The sequence below is a fragment of the Ciconia boyciana genome, chromosome 1 (genome assembly GCF_034638445.1).
Source record: "Ciconia boyciana chromosome 1, ASM3463844v1, whole genome shotgun sequence".
Taxonomy (NCBI): Eukaryota; Metazoa; Chordata; class Aves; order Ciconiiformes; family Ciconiidae; genus Ciconia; species Ciconia boyciana.
Genome location: NC_132934.1, coordinates 112,411,401 through 112,435,206, shown reverse-complemented (window position 1 = coordinate 112,435,206; position 23,806 = coordinate 112,411,401). Strand labels below are relative to the sequence as shown.

At 39.5% G+C, this 23,806-nt stretch overlaps 1 protein-coding gene across 1 annotated transcript in view; it reads right to left on the bottom strand.

Moving 5' to 3' along the window:
- NCAM2 (neural cell adhesion molecule 2) overlaps nucleotides 1–23,806 on the bottom strand; it is a 339,691-nt gene that overhangs the window by 131,028 nt on the left and 184,857 nt on the right. The window contains exons 3-6 of the mRNA XM_072852963.1: nucleotides 22,543–22,617; nucleotides 21,541–21,747; nucleotides 19,035–19,178; nucleotides 4,679–4,816 (exon numbers count right to left, since the gene is read on the bottom strand). Coding sequence (XP_072709064.1) covers nucleotides 4,679–4,816; nucleotides 19,035–19,178; nucleotides 21,541–21,747; nucleotides 22,543–22,617 — 564 coding nt within the window. The remainder of the gene's footprint in view (nucleotides 1–4,678; nucleotides 4,817–19,034; nucleotides 19,179–21,540; nucleotides 21,748–22,542; nucleotides 22,618–23,806) is intronic.

The window sequence follows — 23,806 nt, the reverse complement described above, 5'->3', positions numbered from 1 at the left end:
AAGCAAAATGGTAAAATCCAGTCACATTTAAGTGAAAACAATTATTTTTTATTTATGTCACTGAGGTCAGGAAGTCTATCCAATTTATGGAACTTCCCAGACAGCAAAGAAAACTTAAATAAATAAATCTAATAAGCCCATTTACCAAAAGAGAGAGAGAGGAGGGAAAAAAAAAAGAACAAAAAATAAGTTTTTGTTTTCAGGAGGACTTGAATTCTTTTGTTCTATTTTATACTAACCATTCTTTTTACAAAAAACTGCCTTTTAGACCTCTCTGTATATATGGGTAGAGAAGAAATGCTATAAAAAGTTCAGTGTTGAGAAAAAGATACCTAAACATTAGATTTTAAAGAGATAAACTAGCTCAAATGTATTTCAATTTATTATCCATTATAACCCCCCAAAGATTTCCATACATTAGAAACTACATTTTATATATCAAACTTTGTTACAAGATTTACTTTTAACTATTTTTGAGTAAAGTTGCATTCTGTTCGTATGTAATCTTTAAAGCATTATATGAAAAACTAACCAATATAATGAACAGCCAGCTAAAACTAAAAAGTTTTTCTAACATATATTTACTTACCGTAAGTTGCTTTCACACTTTTTTATGTTTCACAGATCACTTCTTTCCTATCTGAAATTGCGTGGGCTACAGATTGGATATGGAAATACCATGTCCCCAGGGCAATGAACCTCTAAATTTGTGGGCCAATAATCTAGGCAAACAGATTTTAAAATTTCCTCTGCAAATTTACTCAGTTTTCTTATTTTCCATAAGTTAGTAGAGAGAGGATTTGGTTGCATTCCAGGGTGTTCACCATCAAACTATTCAGCACGGTCTTGCAAGACTAACCAGAACACTGAATATCACTTTCAAAATAGTTTTCTTCACAGCTTTTAGTTTTTAAAACTATGTGCATGTGACCTGAGTCATAACTGCTGCTATGATCAGTTTGGACACTAGTATAGAAGACAATATCCTCTACTATGGTCTGATGGAAATGCTATCAATTTCATCTCTTCTTCCTGTTATTTACATCTCTCCCAGATGTGAATTAGCCAATGTTATGTCAACCAGCTTAGCATCCAGATGGAGTGGGGAATTAAAGAAATATTTTCGAGATACACACCATTGTCGTTGTTAATTCCTTCTCTTCAAAATGAGATACATCTCTACAATGTTATCTTTATGTGTAGTTATAAGTGCCCACTATTTAACCCCAAGACTAGACTATTTTAAATTTATATAATGATTACAAAACAAGAAATTTCCTTTTTTATGTAAGAAGTTTATAAGAAATTAATTCTACTTACTACTGCACTAAAAATAAAAAATAAAAAATAAAAATAAAATAAAAAATGCTCAAAGTAATCTAATTTTAGTTTCTTAGGAAGTCATTGTTAATAAGGAAAATTATAACATTCCATTCAGGTATCTAAGTTAAAAAGTTCAATTAATTTCCACTTAGTTAACATCACCTGCACATGCTGCTTCATCAACTGTGAAAATTTCTGCTACTTAGGTATGTACATATGGGTACAGCCACCTAACTTCAGGCAAAGAAAGAATGAATTTTTGCAGCATGTTCTTAAATCATTTGGGGAGTGGCTTGTCACCATTTATTTTGGTGGTTGCAAGGTCTAATCTTTCATTTTATAGTAATAGTTCTAGTGGTGAATAATTTTTCTTGCTTCCACATAGCACAAGAAACCATTCTATAGGCAAGTATCATCCACATGGGCAGAGATGACTCAGTTATGACCAAAATGGCCCAAGAGGGAACTTACCTCTTGTTCTTTAATATGAGAATCATAGGTTTCATCCTAGGTTTAATCTTCTCCTCTTCTTGAGAGGATTTGATCCCATATCATCTACCTCTGAGAGACTGGTCTTCATCAGCTTGCTGTAAGGCTTGGGAGCTCTCAGCGTCTCACAATGTTTTTCTACTTTCTCTGTCCTCCCTTTTTAGTTGGACAGAGAGGCAGAGAAACAGTACCAAATAAAGCACTTGTTCTCAGAAGAGGTGATCTTAGTTCAAATCTTTGCCCTGAATCAGAGGATGTATGGGTCACCTGCACCATGGATAATACTCTAACTAGATGGCAATAAGTAAAAGGATAGCTAATAGTTTCTTTTTTAATTAAATCTTCATCACTGTTCTTGTAAAAGGGAATCTGAGATTTCACACAGTTCTACCATAGCTTACATTTTTGACTGATGTATAAGCATAGGAACAAATCATATTTGCAGAAATAGAAACAGTATCAGCTCTTGCTATATAATAAAGAAGACATTTAGAAAGCAACATGCTCATATACTGTTTTCAATAGAGAAACAACATACAGGGAGAGTTCTGCTACTCTCCATATAAATCAGCAAAGCTGCAATACCAGCCCTTATATTCCTCCTGAAAATATATTTCCACTGTAAACCCTAAATATATACGTAAGAGCAAGGACTAGTATTATTGATTTAATTATTAATCTCATCATTCTCTATATTCACCTCTCCCTACAGACTCTCACAAAATTTAAAATTATTAAAATGTAAAATTATGGGTTACGCGGTGTGCCACCTCTCCTGAAGTATTCCTATTTTTTGTTGTGTAGCTGCACTTTTTCCAGCTTTGGAGACCTTGTATGGTTCTTACTATGTGTTTGTACAGATCTTAGATCTTTCTATAGATCCTGGAGGCACTATTGCAATATAAGTAAATAAACAGTAAAGTTCTAAATTTGAATAGTTTCTACATACAAATACTATAATGATAACTTTTTATACCAAGCTTTGATTCTCATCCAAAGTAAGCATTATTGCTTATTTTTTGGAAAAGGAGACATGGTGGAAATACAGCCATGTAGCTGTTACTGGCCTACAGATTGCTCTCTCCTCTCCTCTCCTCTCCTCTCCTCTCCTCTCCTCTCCTCTCCTCTCCTCTCCTCTCCTCTCCTCGCCTCGCCTCGCCTCGCCTCTCCTCGCCTCTCCTCGCCTCTCCTCGCCTCTCCTCTCCTCTCCTCGCCTCGCCTCTCCTCGCCTCTCCTCTCCTCTCCTCTCCTCTTTTGTGAATCCAATTGATTAATTGGTTTTCACCAAAGAGCACTACATTTTTTTTCTTTCTTTCTGATTTTTAATATTACTCTAAAAGTCATTTGGGGCCAAATTTAAGATATTCAGCTTTATGTAGGAAAACCTATTTATTCCTATAAATGAAGCAGAAAATAGCTCTTAATTGATACCACTCTATACGAGCAACCATGTCAGAATCGCTCAATTGGCAACCCCTTCTCCCAACAGTATGAACTGAAGTCTAGAGGTAAGTGAGTCTTAGCTTTCTTGCCTAGAGTCATAATAAATATATGAAGAACCAAATTTGTGGATACAATCCACCAATAAAAGATGTGAAGTCAGACCATAGTTTGCCATCTGACGTTTTAAATACAGGCTTGCTTTCAGCTCAATCACATATAAATATTAGAAGTGAAAGATGTTCAGAATGTAGGTTCATATCCATGTACATAAAGAGCAGCAGAAGAAAATCTCATTCAGCATTTTAAATGCTATCAGATGCACTGTTGGAACTGCACATAACCAGGAGTCAAGGTAATGCAGCACCACAACGCACAGAGAGGAAAGCAGTTTGTTGGGGGTCTTCACAGTGCATAGGGCATGTACTGTTATATTCCATCACAATATGTAAGATAATCACCCATTTGCTTGCCACTGTCTGTATACTATCCACAACAATCTAAAGAATTCTGCTTCAAAGATTGCTGCTTGACTATATGGATTAAATAATACCTGTGCTGGAAGCTGCTCTTTCTCCTGAAATTAACTGAGAATATAACTTATATAATGAATTCTGTAAACTGGGGTTTGCCAAGAAGGACTAGTCAAGGACAAAACATTTAAAACTCAGAACCTAATAGGCACGATGGAAGTGGTTTCATTGAAAAACTGACATTAAACAGAATGTATAGATAAAAAATACCCTTTAGGAACTGTGTCCTTTCCGGACAATATATCAAGAGATACTTATTTTTCAACAGGTCAACCCTGAATTTAAGACAGAGGTTGAGCTAAATGCTCCATCTTGTCTTAATCCATTCATATTCCTTCTTAGAGGTTTATTATAAACTGATAAAATGTATAATGCCACTTTTCAGATAACTTGTTATATATTTTACTCATAAAAATAAAATGTTAAAAATCTATAAGTCATACTGTTAATAAAATGTATCCATGATTTTTGGAACAGTTCAAATATGTTCAATGCAGTGAAGATGAATAACTATAAAAAATCAAGTGTGTTTTTTTAATAGTAAATGACAAAACACTGAAAAATACAGGGCGAACTGAACTACTATATATTATAGTCTGAAACTCAAGTCCTGCAGTGATTGTCAATGTTCTGTGAATGATTAAAACCAATAATCTGGCTTTTACATATTTATATACACTGATATTATGAAATGCAATTAATTCTATTTACACAGTGTAGTAGGGTTTTTTTTAAATATTAAGCAATTACATTTATAGGAAAACAATACTAAACAGACATGACAACTATATTAACCAGTTTAATCAGGATTTTTTAGAAGCTGTTATATTTTAAAATAGGCTATGAGAATCAAATAAAGCAAGAAGTCAATTCAAAAAACTTTTACTCCTTACCATTCACAATAACAATTATGTCCCGAAAGTCAATTTCTCCTCTGGCTTCCACTCTTCCTTCACATCTGTATACTCCTTCATCACTTTTATTGATGTTAAGAATTTGGAGATTATTGTTTGCTAATACTGCAAATCGATCTAGAAAGGCAAGTAAGATATTAAGTGGTGTTAGTAAATCAAGACAACACAAGGAACACTAACTCAAATGAGTAATATTTACATACTTTCTCTGTACAATCAGAATGCTCATTGACAACTTTTGTCAATTTAAAAGTAAAATGTCAGGTGAGAAATTTGGTTTTTTTTCCCACTCCAAAATACATTGCCATTTCCTAAAATTCAATCTGGATTTTCTATCCAGAAATTCCTACTTACTCTGAGGACTCACCAAATGTAAGTTAAATTTATAAATTATTACAAAATAAGTGGAATATTCATGAACACCTACACAGAATACAAAAAAGGTTAAAGAGATGGAGTCTCACCATGGTGATGTATCTCACCATGTCTAACACTTCATAGAAATAGGTACAAAGACATAATCCAACAAGACACTCCACCTTCTGCATAGTCCAGCATAAACTGAAATTCAATAGCCATTTTGAGTAGCTTAAGTTCATTGAAAAAATCAGATTCTGAAGAAATGTGCATACACTTTCCTGCACATGCAGCAGCAAAATTATAATCCGCAAGAGTAAACTGAATCTGAATTTAATTTTTCTTTCCTTTCTGTCTGAACTAGTGTATTGGGTTTATGTGGCAAGATGTTAGCAGCAGGAAGGCTGTAGGGGTGGCCTCTGTGAGGAGAGACCAGGGCTGCCCTGTGCCAGACGCAGCTGATTCCAGCAAGCTCCAGCAGACACACCGCAGGGCACAGCTGAGCACCTCAGCCAAGGTGGTGGCACCTCTGGGAAAGTGTGTATAAGAAAGGGCAAAAAATGCTGCGCAGTAACTGTGAGAGAGATGAATGAGAAAAATATGAGAAAAACAGCCCTGCAAGCACCAAGATGAGAGAAGGCGGAAGGGGAGGAGGTGATCCAGGCACTGGAGAAGAGATCCCCCTGCAGCCCCAGGAGAGAGCACGGTGGAGCAGATACACACATTGCAGTCCATGGAAGACCCCATGCTGGAGCAAGTTTATCCTGAACAACTGCAGCCCGTGGGAGGGACCCATGCTGGAGCTCTTATAGACTGACCACAACCCCTATTCCCCATCCCCCTGCACTGCTTGCGGTGGAGGAGGTAGAGGAGGAGGCAATGAAAGAGTGAAGCTGAGCCTGGGAAAAAAGAGGGGGGAGGTGTTGCTTTAATTTTGTCTTTGTGTTTCACCATCCAACTCTATTTAACTGGCAATAAATGCAATTAATTCTCCCCAGTTCAAATCCATTTTGCCTGTGCTGATAATTGGTGAGTGATCTCCCTGCCTTTATCTCCATCCACGAGCTTTTTCATCTCATTTTCTCCCCCTGTTCCATTGAGGAGGGTAAGTGAGAGAGTAACTGGATGGGTGCCTGGAAGCTGGCCAAGGTCAATCCACCATAACTAGTCAATATTAACAGACTCTTCTGAGAATTACTTCCTGCAGTTCACTGTACGTGGTTTTTGAAGAACCTGCATACTTGTTATCCAGCTGTCTTTCTCGTTCTATTTGAACCAGTGTCATCCTTTCAGTATTGGAGGATGATGATTTACTAGCTTTCAGTTTTAATGAGCAACCAAGTGTCATTTTTCACTTTGCTTTCCTTTTTGATTCTGCTAAATTTTTAAAGCATGCTAGATTTCCCACAACACAACACTGATATTCCAAAACAGTAATAAACACTTGGTAGAAAAGCTTTTATGTAGTTACAGTTAAGAGTCTATTCATAGAACATATGTGCATACATATTTACAAATAAAACAGCTTTTTATACCAAGAACTCCATCAGAAAAACGCAAAAAGAAAATTTAATTGTGCTTCACCTGATAGACATATACAGGACATCAATGGCCTCAACACATTTACGTAATTATGTCTAGTTTATTAAAGTCATGCTTGAACATTAATGCCATTTCACACACTACTACATACAAATTATATCATCTTTTTCTTTCCTGTCCCTACACAATTCCCAAAGAGCTGTGCTTCAAATGTTTTGAAAAGGTGAGATCTAGCCCCTCTTTAAGCATTGGTAACCTTTTTTGTTGTTGTTGTTAACATAAATATTTAATATGTGAGATGAATGAGAGGACTGGAGATTACCTTTATTTCTTTAAAATTCTGAAAAAATGAGGTTTCATTTAGTAACAGGAAAGAAAAACTGTAGGTGTTGACTGGATATATATTTTAAATTTAATTGAAGAATAATATAATGGATACAGCAGGAGATATCCTCATGAGTAAACGAGGTATAACAGAAGAAAAACACGTTGGGTCTTTTCCTGCCACTAATACTGTCTACATACAGATAAAATTAATACACATCATATTATAGGGAAACTTAAAAAATGGAATGCGACTTGAATGTGTGACTTTCTTTAGAAATAGTTGCTGTCCATGTTTTATCCTTTGGAAGGCTTGTGAAAGAATAGTTCACGTTGCTGTAAAAATTCCACTAAGTATAGAATGATACTGTTCTCATTCAGCAGGAATCAGTTGTGCACAGAGCAGCTGGGTCAACAAACGCCCTGAAATCTTGACAGGCAGAGGTTAGATCTTGATGGACTCACATGTACTATGGAACACTCAGGAGGTTCAGAGTGGTAGAATAAACTAGTAATACAATGTGATACACAGAGATGGTGCACACACAGATAAAGTTCACTGTCCCATGGATATCATAATAAAAATTGTGTCCTATACTAAACAGATTACAGTTGGTGGATGCGGACAGTGACTGGGCACTACACTCCTCCAGCTTCATCACTCTATTTTCTGGACTCAACTCACTCAACTTCAAATGCCTAATTTAGAAGAACAGTTATGCCACCTTCCCCTTCAGTCAAATCAGACGTTAAGTGGTATGGATGGCAAGAGGGATTGCCTATGTCTTTTCAGTGCCTTGTAATCGGAGCTTGAGGAATTTTTGGCTTATGGTTTGCAAAATTTTACTGTGTTCTAGGGTGCGTACCAAGCTATGACTCACAATGTCTAACAAAAAGGTTAGGCACAGCTGTTCATTCTAAGATTAGGACATGACTAAAGACCTGTTGAAGAAAAAAATCAAAACTATTGGCAAAAGTTGAAGACCAAGACTCCTATTAAATATGTCTCTCATACAACCAAACCAGTCATTCTCTACAGGAGGGACTGCTTTTTAACACAGTAATTTCTTCTTCTAGACCAAACATAAACACAGCATGTTAACCATCTAAAGCTAACACTCACCTTTGCACATCAGTTTATACAAGTGTATTTAACAGGTCTACATTGGCTCTGCAGAGCAATGACACCACTTTTTCTGCTACTGTAACTAGAACTATGGAAACTACTGACTTGAAGTGGGAAACCTAGTTCTCAGAGACAACACTACACTAAGGAAGGAGCAGAACTGGCTTGCCACAGCCTACCCAATATGATCTAGAGGGTTAGTCTGGCTCATTTGAAGTCTGTCTTATCTAGTCCTTCAGAGTAAGACAGAATGCTTTTTTATGGACCACACCAATCATAAGATAAGCAGTTCCCTAGAATTGTAACTAGATGGATTTTCAAAATGTAAATTCTGATAGTTTTCCAGAAACTTTTATCATATATAAATTGTGGTCTTGAAGAGAATCATCTTACATACTAAAAATACCTATGCGGGCAGGCGGGGGGAATTACATTATGTATTCTACTAATAGAATTACATAATTGAGAATGTAAAACAATAAAATATATCAAAGCATTCAGGAAACATGAAGGATTCACCAGTCCCCAATATTTTCTATCCAGTCATATACAAGCTACAATTTTCTACATGCATTATAGTTATATACCACACCTATGCTATGTTTATAGAAAACTGCTAATCTGATAGTGGAATTCTGACAAACCTTAATGATTTGAGCAGTGACAGAATAAAACATGCATATTTATACAGATAGTGGGTAATTTATATGTAGCATATTTGTATTAACAGCAGCAGCTAATCTTCTAAGGTTAACTCCAAACATAAACTAATATACAAATGTCTGTACACAGAATTTCTATATTTGCTTTAGGCACTGTAGAATGAGTTGTATTTAATGTCCTTTGAAGCCTTAGAATTGTGCAAAGACAGAGCAAGCCACTTATGACTCCAGATAAGATCTGATCAATGAAAGCAATCCCATTCACTTTTATAGCTAGTAAAACGTCCCTGACTCCCATACAATGGAATTACGAGTCATTACAATTCAGCTCTTGATAATAATAGAGAAAATCTTAGAACATTCCCAGAAAATTATGCTTTATATATTGCTCTGTTAAACCTTAAACATACAATGTGAGACCACAAAGACTTTTGGAGGTGATTGTTCACCTAGTGGTTTTTTGTTTGGGTTTTTTTTTCACTTTTACGAAAGAATGACGGACAGCCACTCCCACAGTTTCTTACTCACATCTTTGTTTGCAGAACTCAAAAGGTACTATAAAACTTAGAATGATCTAGCTATGGAGCAGATAAGGTATTGGGAATATACAGAAACTAATTCAGAATGGTGAGAGGCTATTTCACCTACAGCTATTTCAGCTATAGGCCTACCACACAGCAAAAATCTGTAGTAAATTTTCACTTCTGATTTTGTGCACAGGCTTTCTGGGAGAAGAAATCAGTCTTCTGTTGAAATGGAATATACAAATATGGATATTAGTAACTGTCAAGAATTTGCAAAACTGAAACAGTCAAAAGTCTGTGCAGCAAAAATCGTACTAGTTGTAACATATACAACAGAAGAATGGTCAAGAATATAACAGAAAAGCCATGAAATGAAAGCAATAACATTATCTCATGTCTTCCTATTATGCCAGTCCTGGAATGCTTAAAATAGAAACTGCTTTCTCATGCCCCACAAATAAACTGCAATATACAATTCAGTTTGCATATGAAATTATTCAATATTTTAGCTTACTAGGAACTAAAACAAACAGAATAATTAGTTACTTCTTTTTTAATAGGCACCATTTAGAATATGACAGACAAATTTGATGTTATTTAGTATAAAATTATGCAAATAGGCTACAGGTACTGATCCTTCACTGGAGATTTTGAAGCCAGAAATGTAATATGAAATTGAGTCTTTTTATTTCACAAGGCATGAAAAAAAATTCTTAACTGTAAGACTTTGGGAATACTCTTTTTCCACCTGTATTATAAACCCATACAGACATTGCCAAAACTCACAAAGTTCACGATGTCCTATTTTTACATTATTTAAAACCTCACTTCCTCCCAAGCATGACTGGGATCTTATTTGGATACTACTCTAGAACAGAACATAAGGAAAGTATTCTGCTATTTAAATTAAAACTGGTTTCTATCATTCTACCTTTTCACATTGTAAGCATTGTGAAAGAAAATGGTTAAAAAGACAAATTTACGCATTGAAATTTTAAAACTTAGAATCTTCAGAATGTATGATTTTGAAAAAGAAAGGAAATGTTGATTTCCTTTGCTAATCCTACAGCAGTCAGATTGATTGGAAAAACAAATAAAAAGGCAAGAATAAAAAATTTTGAGAAATCTTTGAGGCATTTTTCTTTTTCAAGCTCTGAGCTGCATCCTTGAAAAAGACGTTTTGCTAAATTGCCAAAACTTGTTTGGTTTTCAAAGTTCTTAGTTTTCAAAATCTTCTATGTCTCACTGTCGTGGTTTAGCCCCAGCTGGCAACTAAGCACCACACAGCCGCTCTCTCACTCCCCCCCCCAGTGGGATGGGGGAGAGAATCGGAAGAGCAAAAATAAGAAAACTCGTGGGTTGAGACAAGAACAGTTTAATAATTGGAACAAAATAATAATAATAATAATAATAATAATAATGAATTATACTGAGAAGGAATACAATGAGAGAGAAAGAGGAACAAAACCCAAGGGAGGGAAACAAAAGGGAAAGGGAAAAAAAAAAATAATAAAATAAAATAAAATTATACAACCGCTCACCACCCGCCGACCGACGCCCAGCCAGTCCCCCCGCGGCGATCGCAACCCCCGGCCAACTCCCCAGTTTATATACTGGGCATGACATCATATGGTATGGAATAGCCCTTTGGTCAGTTTGGATCAACTATCCTGGATGTGCCCCCTCCCATTTCTTGGGCGCCTGGCAGAGCATGAGAAGCTGGGGAAAAAAAACAAAAAAGGTCCTTGACCAATGTAAATACCGCTTAGCGACAGCCAAAACATCAGCGTGTTATCAATATCATTCTCATACTAAAATCCAAAGCACTGCACTATACCAGCTACTAGGAAGAAAATTAACTCTATCCCAGCCGAAACCAGGACAGTATCCACCCCTTATTCCATACCATTTACGTCATGCCCAGGTTCTACCCTTTCTAATACAATTAATCACCACCATTTTTTTTTCCTGTCTCTTGGTATATATATATATATATATATATGTACACACAATTATCATTCCCTTGGTCTATGAGTCATCCTTCTAAAATGTTTATTAAGGTCATTTAGTTCATGACTTTGGGCTCCATCTGTCATAATAGTCCTTCAGGGCAGAAGAGATGCTGCATGGTGCTGGATTGTTCTGAATCTGAATTGTTCTGGATTGTTCTGGATGCTGAAGCCAGTTCTGGTTCCATCACTTCTGCACTTTGCTTGCTTTCATCGAAGTTCATTTTTCACTAATCTGGGTGATCCTTATTGAAATACCATTGATATGGTGTATAATAACCATAAAAGTGATGACACACAGTATTATATAGCAATTAACATCATACCATTTAGTTCATTGGCTATTCTCACCCAAAATCAAATCCCCTTGAGGTACACATTGGACTTCCCCATCCTTTCGCATTACCCACCAAGTACACGGGTCCTTGAGCAAAAGCAATCCCACGAATGGGCTTGCCTTTGCCTGAGGCAGGAGTAACCCAAACTGTCTTCCCCAGTATGTTTTTTATGTGTACTACAGGGACCTTATCCCCTTCTACAGTGTGTAAAGTTTTGATTGGGCAGGGCCAGCTCGATTGACAGATCCTCTAATGTTGACTAACCAGGTGGCCTTTGCTAAATGTGTATCCCAATGTTTAAATGTCCCACCACCCAGTGCTCTCAGTGTAGTCTTTAACAGTCCATTATATCGTTCAATTTTCCCAGAGGCTGGTGCATGATAGGGAATGTGATATACCCACTCAATGCCATGCTCTTTAGCCCAGGTGTCTATGAGGCTGTTTCTGAAAATGTGTTCCGTTGTCTGACTCAATTCTTTCTGGGTGCCATGTCGCCACAGGACTTGCTTTTCAAGGCCCAGGATAGTGTTCCGGGCAGTGGCATGGGGCACAGGATATGTTTCCAGCCATCCGGTGGTTGCTTCCACCATTGTAAGCACATAGCGCTTTGCCTTGGCGGGTTTGTGGGAGTGTGATATAATCGATCTGCCAGGCCTCCCCATATTTATATTTTAGCCATCGCCCTCCATACCACAGAGGCTTTAACCGCTTGGCTTGTTTAATTGCAGCGCATGTTTCACATTCATGGATAACCTGTGCAATAGTGTCCATGGTCAAGTCCACCCTCGATCACGAGCCCATCTATATGTTGCATCTCTTCCTTGATGGCCTGAGGTGTCATGGGCCCACCGAGCTATAAATAATTCACCCTTATGTTGCCAGTCCAGATCCACCTGAGCCACTTCAATCTTAGCAGCCTGATCCACCTGCTGGTTATTTTGATGTTCCTCAGTGGCCCGACTCTTGGGTACGTGAGCATCTACGTGACGTACTTTTACAATCAGGTTCTCTACCCGGGCAGCAATATCTTGCCACAATGCTGCAGCCCAGATGGGTTTGCCTCTGCGCTGCCAATTGTTCTGCTTCCATTGCTGTAACCACCCACAGGGCATTTGCCACCATCCATGAGTCAGTATAGAGATAGAGCACTGGCCACTTTTCTCGTTCAGCAATGTCTAAAGCCAGCTGAATGGCTTTTAGTTCTGCAAATTGGCTCGATTCACCATCTCCTTCAGCAGTTTCTACCACTTGTCGTATAGGACTCCATACAGCAGCCTTCCACCTCCGATGCTTTCCTACAATACGACAGGACCCATCAGTGAACAGTGCATACTGCTTCTCATTTTCTGGCAATTTATTGTACAGTGGGGCCTCCTCAGCACGCGTCACCTCCTCCTCTGGCGATATTCCGAAACCTTTGCTTTCTGGCCAGTCCATAATTACTTCCAAGATTCCTGGGCGATTGGGGTTTCCTATCCGAGCCTGTTGTGTGATCAGTGCAACCCACTTACTCCACGTAGCATCAGTTGCATGATGTGTAGAGGGGACACTCCCTTTGAACATCCATCCCAGCACCGGCAGTCGAGGTGCCAAGAGGAGTTGTGCTTCAGTACCAACCACTTCTGAAGCAGCTCGAACCCTTCATATGCTGCTAATATCTCTTCTCAGTTGGAGTATAGGGCCTCAGATCCTCTGTATCCTCGACTCCAAAAACCCTAGGGGTCGACCTCAGTCTCCCTGGTGCTTTTCTGCCAGAGGCTCCAGGTAGGGCCATTCTCTCCAGCTGCAGTGTAGAGCACATTTTTACGTCTTGCCCTGCCCGAACTGGCCCAAGGGCTACTGCATGAACTATCTCCCGTTTAATTTGTTCAAAAGCTTGTCGTTGCTCAGGGCCCCATTTGAAATCATTCTTCTTCCGGGTCACTTGGTAAAGAGGGCTTACGATCAGACTGTAATTTGGAATATGCATTCTCCAAAAACCCACAACGCCTAAGAAAGCTTGTGTTTCCTTTTTGCTAGTTGGTGGAGACATGGCTGTTATTTTGTTAATCACATCCATTGGGATCTGACGACGTCCATCTTGCCACTTTATTCCTAAAAACTGGATCTCCTGTGCAGGTCCCTTGACCTTACTTTGTTTTATGGCAAAACCGGCTTTCAGGAGGATCTGGACTATTTTCTTCCCTTTCTCAAAAACTTCCTCTGCTGTATTGCCCCACACGATAATGTCATCAATGTATTGCAGATGTTCTGGAGCTTCGCCCTGTTCCAGTGCAGTCTGAATCAGTCCATGGCAAATGGTAGGGCTGTGTTTCCACCCCTGGGGCAGTCGATTCCAGGTGTACTGAACACCCCTCCAGGTGAAAGCAAACTGTGGCCTGCACTCTGCTGCCAAAGGGATTGAGAAAACGCATTAGCAATATCAATTGTAGCATACCATTTGGCTGCTTTTGACTCCAGTTCGTATTGAAGTTCCAGCATGTCCGGCACAGCAGCACTCAGGGGCGGCGTGACTTCATTCAAGCCACGATAGTCTACTGTTAGTCTCCACTCTCCATTAGACTTTCTCACTGGCCATAGGACTGTTAAAAGGTGAGTTGAGTCTTACTGATCACTCCTTGGCTCTCCAGTCGACGAATCAGCTCATGGATGGGAATCAGGGAGTCTCGGTTGGTACGATATTGCCTCCGGTGCACCGTTGTGGTAGCAATTGGCACCTGTTGTTCTTCAACCCTCAGCAACCCCACAACAGAAGGGTCCTCTGAGAGACCAGGGTAAGGTAGATAGCTGCTTAATTTCCTCCGTCTCCAAGGCAGCTATACCAAAAGCCCACCGGTACCCTTTTGGGTCCTTGAAATACCCCTCTCCTGAGGTAGTCTATGCCAAGGATGCACGGAGCCTCAGGGCCAGTCACAATGGGGTGCTTTTTGCCACTCATTCCCAGTTAGGCTCACTTCAGCCTCCAAGACAGTCAGCTGTTGGGATCCCCTGACACTCCACAAATACAGATGGGTTCTGCCCCGATATAGCTTGATGGCATTAGGGTACACTGTGCACCGGTGTCTACTAGAGCCTTATACTCCTGTGGGTCTGATGTGCCAGGCCATCGAATCCACACAGTCCAGTAAACCCGGTTGTCCCTTTCCTCCACCTGGCTGGAGGCAGGGCCCCCTAATTCTGGTCATAATATTCATTACCCATTTCTTGTATATACGAGTCAGGAGTTTCTTCATTAAAATCAGAAGTAAGATCAGCCCTTTACTCTGTCTGGGGAATTGTCCACTGGAAACTGGAGCAGCAATTTTCCTGGAAGAACCCCCTTTGGTGATTGTTTTTCCTTGCAACTCACGTGCACCCGTGCCTCTAGGGTTGAGGTAGGTTTTCCATCCCACTTCCTCATGTCCTCTCCGTGGTCACGCAGGAAAACCATAGAGTTCCCCCGTGGTGTGTACCCTCTATATCCTCTCTCTTGAGCAGAAGAACGCTGACTCCTAATAGCTGAGACACTGGTCCGTATAGGTGGGGAGTAGGACATATCTTCTTTGAACCGTTGGAACTCCTGGGACAGTTTCTCCACAGCTGAGACAAGGGAGGAAGAGATACTTTCTTCATATTCCCGGAGGTTACTAGCAGCTTCATTCACTGTTGGACCGTCTCCGTCTTTCCAGGTCAGTATTGCCAATGAGTTGGCACACGACGGTGGTGCGTTTCGTACCAACTTCCGCCTCACATAGGTCTTGTGCACTGGACCTCATCTGATCTATGGGTGACCGCACGTCGTTCAGGTCACTATAAATCACTTCCAGCACAGCTAATTCCCTCAGGTACTGGATGCCTTTTTCCATGGTGGTCCATTTCCCAGGGCGATATACAACATCTTCCTTGAAAGGATATCTTTCTTTATAGCTGACAGGAGTCGCCTCCAGAGGCTGCGGGCTGGTTCCCCTTTTCCAATTGCTTTGTCAATGCCCCTTCCCTAGAAATAGATCCCAGCTGCTTGGCTTCCTTACCCTCCAATTCCAGGCTACTGGCCCCACTATCCCAGCATCGGAGCAGCCAGGTGACAATGTGCTCCCCTGGACGACGGCTGAAATCTTTTCGCATATCTCGTAGCTCACTTAGGATAGGGATCGGGTGGTTTCTGTCTCATTTACGAGTTCTTCCTCTTCCTCTCCCTGTGATAGCCCTGCTCTTTCATCTTCCCTTTCTAAACGAGTTGACTTTTCGCTTCCAGGATTTCTTTTTATGTATAGGGGCGACTGATACTGACACGGGTTCGTTCCCTGTTTGAACCCGCAATGCTTGTAACGGAGTTATCCGGAGCAGCTGCAACCGGTGCCTGTGGCGGGGGTAGTCGGAACAGCCGTAGTGCCTGTCGCAGGGGTAGCCGGAATAGTCGCAGTGCCTGTCGCAGGGGGGGCTGGAGCAGCCGTAGTGCCTGTCGCAGGGGTAATCGACAGCCGCAGCGCCTGTCGCAGGGGTAATCGGGACAGCCGCAGTGCTTGTCGCAGGGGTAATCGGGACAGCCGCAGCGCCTGTCGCAGGGGTAGTCGGGACAGCCGCAGTGCCTGTCGCAGGGGTAGCCGGAATAGTCGCAGTGCCTGTCGCAGGGGGCTGGAGCAGCCGTAGTGCCTGTCGCAGGGGTAATCGGGACAAAGCCGCAGCGCCTGTCGCAGGGGTAATCGGGACAGCCGCAGTGCCTGTCGCAGGGGCAGTCGGAACAGCCGCAGTGCCTGTCGCAGGGGGGGCTGGAGCAGCCGTAGTGCCTGTTGCAGGGGTAATCGGGACAGCCGCAGTGCCTGTCGCAGGGTAGTCGGAACAGCCGCAGTGCCTGTCGCAGGGGGACTGGAGCAGCTGCAGTGCCTGGCATTTTGCCACCGGATCCTTGAGGGTACTGAATAGTGTTGAACAGGGCTCGGTAGGCATGGGCCAGACCCCAGCACATGGCAGTGATTTGTGTCTCCCTAGAATTGCCAGGGTGACAGCATACTTTTTCCAAATAGTCTACTAATTTTTCAGGATTCTGCACTTGTTCAGGGGTGAAGTTCCAAAACACTGGAGGTGCCCACCGTCCTAGGCATTTGCCCATGCTATCCCACACACCCTGCCACTCATAACTATCCAGCCTTGGGGCAGATCTCTGAATTATGTTCTTAAATTGCTTACTAACCTTGGACAAGATCGAAACAATATTCCCAAGCAATACTAATAGAAGTATCTTAACTACCCAAGGTTGTTCAAAATACTGAAAAGTTATTGTAATGAAGGAGGAAGCATTGTAGAAGAAAGTAGTGAAGGTACAATTCTGCATTTCCTCCATAAAAAACCTCTCAGAGGCAGAGGTATAATTGCGAATTGTCTCCATAAGCCGATACCCGACATACAATAACGGTTTCAGTACAGCACTTAGATACCAAAATAAACCCAAGGTCACTGTTTTAATAACAAATCTCACAGGCAAAACATCACCAATTAAAGCAGAGCACAGAAAACTGCAAAAAACCAACACCGATCTTTAACATGTACAGCAAAAAATGAGCATGGTGCAGATCAGGTAAACCAATGCTAGGAACAGATGGATCAATATCACGTCCCACAACTACTAACAGATCTGAATTCCTTAATACACTCTGGTTAATCTGTTATTATCTCAACCCTTCGAGCCCCACGTTGGGCGCCAAAAAAGGACTGTCGTGGTTTAGCCCCAGCTGGCAACTACACCACACAGCCGCTTCTTCACTTCCCCCAGTGGGATGGGGAGAGAATCGGAAGAGCAAAAATAAGAAAACTCGTGGGTTGAGACAAGAACAGTTTAATAATTGGAACAAAATAATAATAATAATAATAATAATAATAATGAATTATACTGAGAAGGAATACAATGAGAGAGAAAGAGGAACAAAACCCAAGGGAGGGAAACAAAAGGGAAAGGGAAAAAAAAATAATAAAATAAAATAAAATTATACAACCGCTCACCACCCGCCGACCGACGCCCAGCCAGTCCCCGAGCGGCGATCGCAACCCCCCGGCCAACTCCTCCAGTTTATATACTGGGCATGACATCATATGGTATGGAATAGCCCTTTGGTCAGTTTGGATCAACTATCCTGGATGTGCCCCCTCCCATTTCTTGGGCGCCTGGCAGAGCATGAGAAGCTGGGGAAAAAAACAAAAAAAGGTCCTTGACCAATGTAAATACCGCTTAGCGACAGCCAAAACATCAGCGTGTTATCAATATCATTCTCATACTAAAATCCAAAGCACTGCACTATACCAGCTACTAGGAAGAAAATTAACTCTATCCCAGCCGAAACCAGGACACTCACCTACATTCACTGTTTAATTATATATATCAAAATTTCAACTCTTTTTTCTAAGGGTAGAAGTTTGCTGTTTCTTCTTAGTGTCTGTGTCTAGATGACAGAAAGGATAGTATATACTAAATAAGAAAGAAGTTTGATCAAAACTTTCTTCCATAATGGAGAGGATTCTAAGACTGAGTCCAGAAACATCAAACAAGCTTTTTTTTTCCCCCAGCAACTGCTCCACATTTATGTGATTTCATAAGAGACCAAATATAACTTTTCATTTTAATTTTGAAATAAAAATAATATTTAATTTCTAAAGAACAAGAATGTTAAGTGCATACACTATCACCTTGAGTTTTAGTGCATGCAGAGATAAAGACTGATGAGAAGGTGGATAAGCTGGTTCATTAACAATGTTAGTTCCATTTCCAGAAAATGTGGAAACTCTTGTTTTCCATAAAGGCAAAGACGACTATTGAGATAGCACTGAAAAAATTGGTTCACAGTTTTTGAGGGGGTAAATCACACAAATTCTATATGCCTAATTGATTGTCTCTCTACAGGCTTAGAACTTGCATGTGGGGAAGGTGAGCTTCATCTTCACCTAACTATCAGTCTCGCTGTTAGAGAATTTAGCCTAAACAGACCACCTATGTCCCCAGCTGTTTGTAACTCAAAGGGTAGCTTACACTCATACAAGTAAATTCTCACAATAGTGCAAAAAGCCTATCCACCTGAAAGTATCTGAGCTAATGTGCAAGTATACCAAAGTCAATGCAGTGTTTGCTCAGTGTCATAGCTTTGTGTGCACAGTGAAGTTTATCTGTGTGTGTTTTAAAAATGTGTTCAGCTCCTACATACATGGGAACCCAGGAAGAGTGTCTGCGAAGGAACTCCCAGCAATCTTTTGGGTATTCGGACCCTCATGTTACATCTAGACAAAATTTCCAACTGGAAAAAAATGATACATGAAGGAAACTATTGCATATGGATTCTCTATAGAACACAGAACCTGGTTAAATTCTACTTAAGCTGATGGGCTAATCAAAATCCAGCCTCCACTATAATGTGATTAAGTCTTCTTTTACAATAATATTTTAATATTAATTAGAATGTATAACTTAAAGAGTTACCAAAATACTAACTGTCAGCAATAGTTGTGACTTCCTCATTCCGATACAACCAGCTGACAATGGGCGCAGGTGAACTAGTAACACGGCAAACAACTTCTGCATCTTCTCCCTGCCTGAACTCTTGTGGAGATACTATGTCTCGGAAAGTGAGCTTTTCTGAAAAGGAAGAAAACATAATACAGTAAACATCTTCCAGTTCACTTAACGTTAAAATTATATGTGACACCAAATCAGATAAAGATGACTATTAAGACTTCTCACTGTGATAATAAAGAATTATTTCCATAATATAATTTTCCCAGATAAGACTCAAATGGTCCTGGACTCTTGACTTCCACTTTGTCTGTAGAAATGATTTTACAATAATTTTGCATTATGAAAATCTTTGTGTTATTTATATAAAGTAAGCATGTTTTATAAATATATTTTTCATTGTTTTCAATGTTCCAGAGCACAGTTTTGAAAATCTAGTGTTTTAGAGGTCTATATATTCAGGTTAATAATCTATTTACTCTCTTGTGTGTTTTATTCCTCATGATCTTATTATTGAATTAAAACCTCATGTTTTTATTCCATCAAAACTTCCATCAAAATCACCAAAATTATTTGGAAAAGTCTTATTAAAAAGGTGGAACTTTAGCCTCACTGACTGTGAAAACCATCAGCTGAGTAAAACATAAAATCTTAAAAGCCAGTGGGAAACTATATGGAAAAACTTAATATTATTAAGTCATAAGCATTTGTAGCTTTTTTTTTTGAGGAAATAACAAGATTTTTTTAGGCCTGGTGAGGCTTTTAATTATTCCAACCCCAAATAATCAAACTTGATATTTAATTTTATTAGTGGGTTGAGTAAGTTTAGTATTATTAGAATTTAGTGTTAGAAGTCCAAGATGGCATTAATCCATGATCTCATACAAGATCTAATACAGAAACCAATTGCCTGACAAAAAATTCTGGAAGATTTTCTTGCACACAGAAGAAACACTGACCTATGTTCTCTAGGATCAAAGACTGCCAATTACATTTCAGAGGACACTTTGGAGAACCTAAGTCAGAGATGCAACTCCACCTCCACCTTTTTGCATTGATACCAGTGCAGGCTCAAATAGTCCACACAGTTCCCACAGCAGAGGGAGCACACTTTTGTTATATACATCTCTTGTATACTATTACAAAGTATTTGTATTAAATGTTTGTGAAGTATTTGACCATATGTAAGTCAAAAGAAAAACTGTCACAGACATCAGTGAGTACTGAACCAGACACTAGGAGTACAGTGTATCCTGCTTTTTCCTTACAATACGTCACAAATAAGAATAACAAAACTTTTATCTGTCAGTTCCCACAAACCTTCACATTTCTTGTGTAGGTCTTTGGGTTTATCTAACCTCAGAATTATTAAAATTACCACATGCAAACACTTCAAAAGATTTCAACCTTGTTCAGCAGTCTGCTAATGGAGTGGCTGGCAGTTTTAAGCATACAAATGAATTCCACAAAACTTGAAATCCTTTGAACTTCCAGCTTTCAAGCCATCATATAATCTCTTGTAACTGCTATCACCATTTTAATGGTTGTTTTATCAATAGATTTTTTTGAAATTGTCTTTTGTTGTGTATGTCTTTTGTTATTTGAGTTACCTGTACCTTTCAGAAGCAATGCTTTATGATTCTACTCTGTATTTTCTGTCTCATTGTAATTCCTTAGAGCTCAGTCCATCTGCAATTTTAAAATGAATATTAAAAACCTATGCTCCAATTAAATTAGAGAATAACTCAGCTGAAAGGCTGCTGGCATATGTCCCACCCTTTCACTAACAAAGACCTTGCCTTATATCTTCACAGTGTACTTGTTTAAAGTATTGCTTTTAGGCATTTTTGATTGTTTTAAAGAATGTAGTATAACGTAAAGTTATTTAACTAAACTGAAAAAAAACCCCAAACCTCTCAGAGAATCTCTTACCACAACAGAATGTATTTACTTCTCAAATATACTCCTCAATTAGTTGTTTGTAATTGAAATGCATTTTGGTTACTTATCACATTAAGCTTCAGTGCTTTATGGCAAAATTCCCTTATAAGGCCAAGAATAGGGAAAGACTGACATAAAAATAACTAATTCAGTCTAAACTCCACTTTTTTAATGACATATATTGCACTTTCTGCACTTTTATTTATGCTCATATTTGTAATATGTTGTAGATGTATTTGTAATAAGAATTAGGTTGACGTAACTTCTTTCTCATATTTCCTCTTTTCCATGAGGGGCATACAGTGCACCCTCATAAGGTGGTATTCTAAGATACAAAGGAAAAGTGATTTGCAATATTACGAAGTGGCCATCCATTTCATTTAAGTCTTCATCATAAAATCTATTAACTAAACTGCAGGCGATGCAATTATGTGGAAGATAAGGTTCAGAGCCTAGGAAGATATTTTGATAGGCTTTACTTTCTCAATAGCAGTGGCTTTTAAAACATAGTCTTTCATTTGTTAATTGATAATATTTTACTTACGATAAATTTCCAAAACAACAGTAGCTTCTTGAGTTTGTCCTTTAGCATCTGTTGCTTGACACCGATATATACCAGCATCTTCTATATCTGCATTATAAATGGTTAGACGTGATCGAACACCTTCTTTCTGAACAACCACTCTTTGACTAGAAACAATCTTCTCTCCTTGTGGATTGTACCAATCTATGTTGTCAGGCTCACCAATGGCTACAAACAAAAACGAAAAACAATCCAACATTAGAAGTTCAGGTAGACATCATGCAACGCATGTGCCTACCCAATGCACAATGTCTATGCAATGTCAGAGAACTGCTAAATTATGAAAGTTGGAAGAAAGTTGGTAAGCAAGGCAAAACTGCAGGCAGATGTATGATTGTTGAGACAGGATAACTAGTAGCTCAAGGATTCAAGAGGGAAAAAAATAAACACAGAAAGGTATAAAGTCTTAAAGGAAAGAAACAGGCTATTCAGCAGTCACTGGAACAACAGGTCAAGTCATCAGTCAGCTGGGTTGTCAGTGTAGTCAGGCCACGTGTCATTGTCCATGGAAGATGGCAACTCAGCGACATCAAAGATCCACATCAGGCAGCTGCAAATGCAAATCCTTCTCCTCCTGACCGATACCTGCCTCACCAGAAAAGACTCTTTGGGTGTCTCATTAGGTTGGAGAGGATACCAAAGCTTAGCCTAGTAGCTTATTTAACTCCTTAGTTTAGAAAAGAGAAAATATTTTAACTAAAGAAGCATCCTAACAGATATAAATTACCTGTACTGATACAGACAATTCAAACTGAGTGATTCAGAGTCTGAAGTTAACAGTTTCTAGACTGGAAATGTGAAGCCAGTGAAGATCTACTATTTATCACAATTCTCACAAGTCAATGTGAATATACAAAAATATGCTAATTTAAGTTAATATTGTGAATCTATTAAGTTTCAAATTATGTAAAAGGTTGAAAATCTAACAAAAAATACATACCTACAAGTAAAATGAGTACATACCTGTGCATGTGAAGAATTTGGATTCACCCACACTGAGCTCAACTTTGCTAAGTGAAATTGTAACTTGAAGTAGAGCTGAAAAATATAAAGTAGGTTGTGAACACATTTTGGCATTTATCAGTTTAAATTTTATATTTTTAGGTTTTGTATTTTCTCATTCTATACTCTAGAAGCTGTTCAACAAAACTGAGAAGTTTCAGCTAAGCATTGTATCTTTTGAACTGGAGTATATATAGAGGTGGAGAAAACAATCAAAATAAATAAAAGATGTTACATAAAGGATAACAGCCTCACATCCTAAAACTGAGGACAAAATTCAAGAAAAAAAGAAACAGGGATAGAAATATACACGAACATAAACCCAAAAACTCAATGAGAATAAAGTGACTGGGAACACTCAGCATAGACTGACCAAGGATAAATAATGCCTGACCAAGCCCACTGCCTTCTAGGATAAAATGATGTTTCGTGGATGAAGGAAGAACAGTGGGCGGCAATTACCTTGACTCTACCAAGGCTCTTGACACTGCTTCCCACAATATTCTTGTATTCAAGTGTTTTGGGTATAAATAGGAAGGTTTTGGTAGTGGGGGATGGCTTTTGGCAGGGGTGACTTCTGTGGGAGGGAGGTCAGGGCTCGTTCTGTGACAGACACAGAGAGTTCTAGCTGGCTCCACAAGGGACCCGCTGTAGCACATAGCTGAGCCAGTTGGAGGAGTTTGTGGCACCTCTTAGAACACCAAGACAGAGGAACAAGAAGGCCAGAGCAATAGGAGGTGCTCCATGACATAGTTGGTAACACCCCTGAAGGGACTGTGGCCCATGCATAAGCCCATGCCAGAGCAAGTACACCCCCAAAATGACTGTGCCCTGTGGATAACCCACAATGGAACAGAGGAAATTAGTTAGGCAGAAGGAGCAGGAAGAAAAGAGTGAGAAATAAGGAATGGCAGAAAGAAACCACTATGTCCTCACCCCAACCTCCTGCATCACCCATCACCTCACTGAAGGGACTGAGTGTAACCTGCATTGATGGTGATAACAAGGGGAGTGGAGACTAGGAATGGGGAAGGAGAGGTACCTGGGAAAGCTTGGGAAAGGAGAAGAAAGGTGTTTCCCCTAACTGTTTAAGTATTTGTCGTCTTTGTTTCCCAATAGTCAAATCAGCAATTAAACATTTATGCTAATGGTTGATAAATAAAGTTAAATTCCCCAACTAGAGTCTGTTTTGCCTACAACAGTAATTTTCCAGTGATTTTCCTGT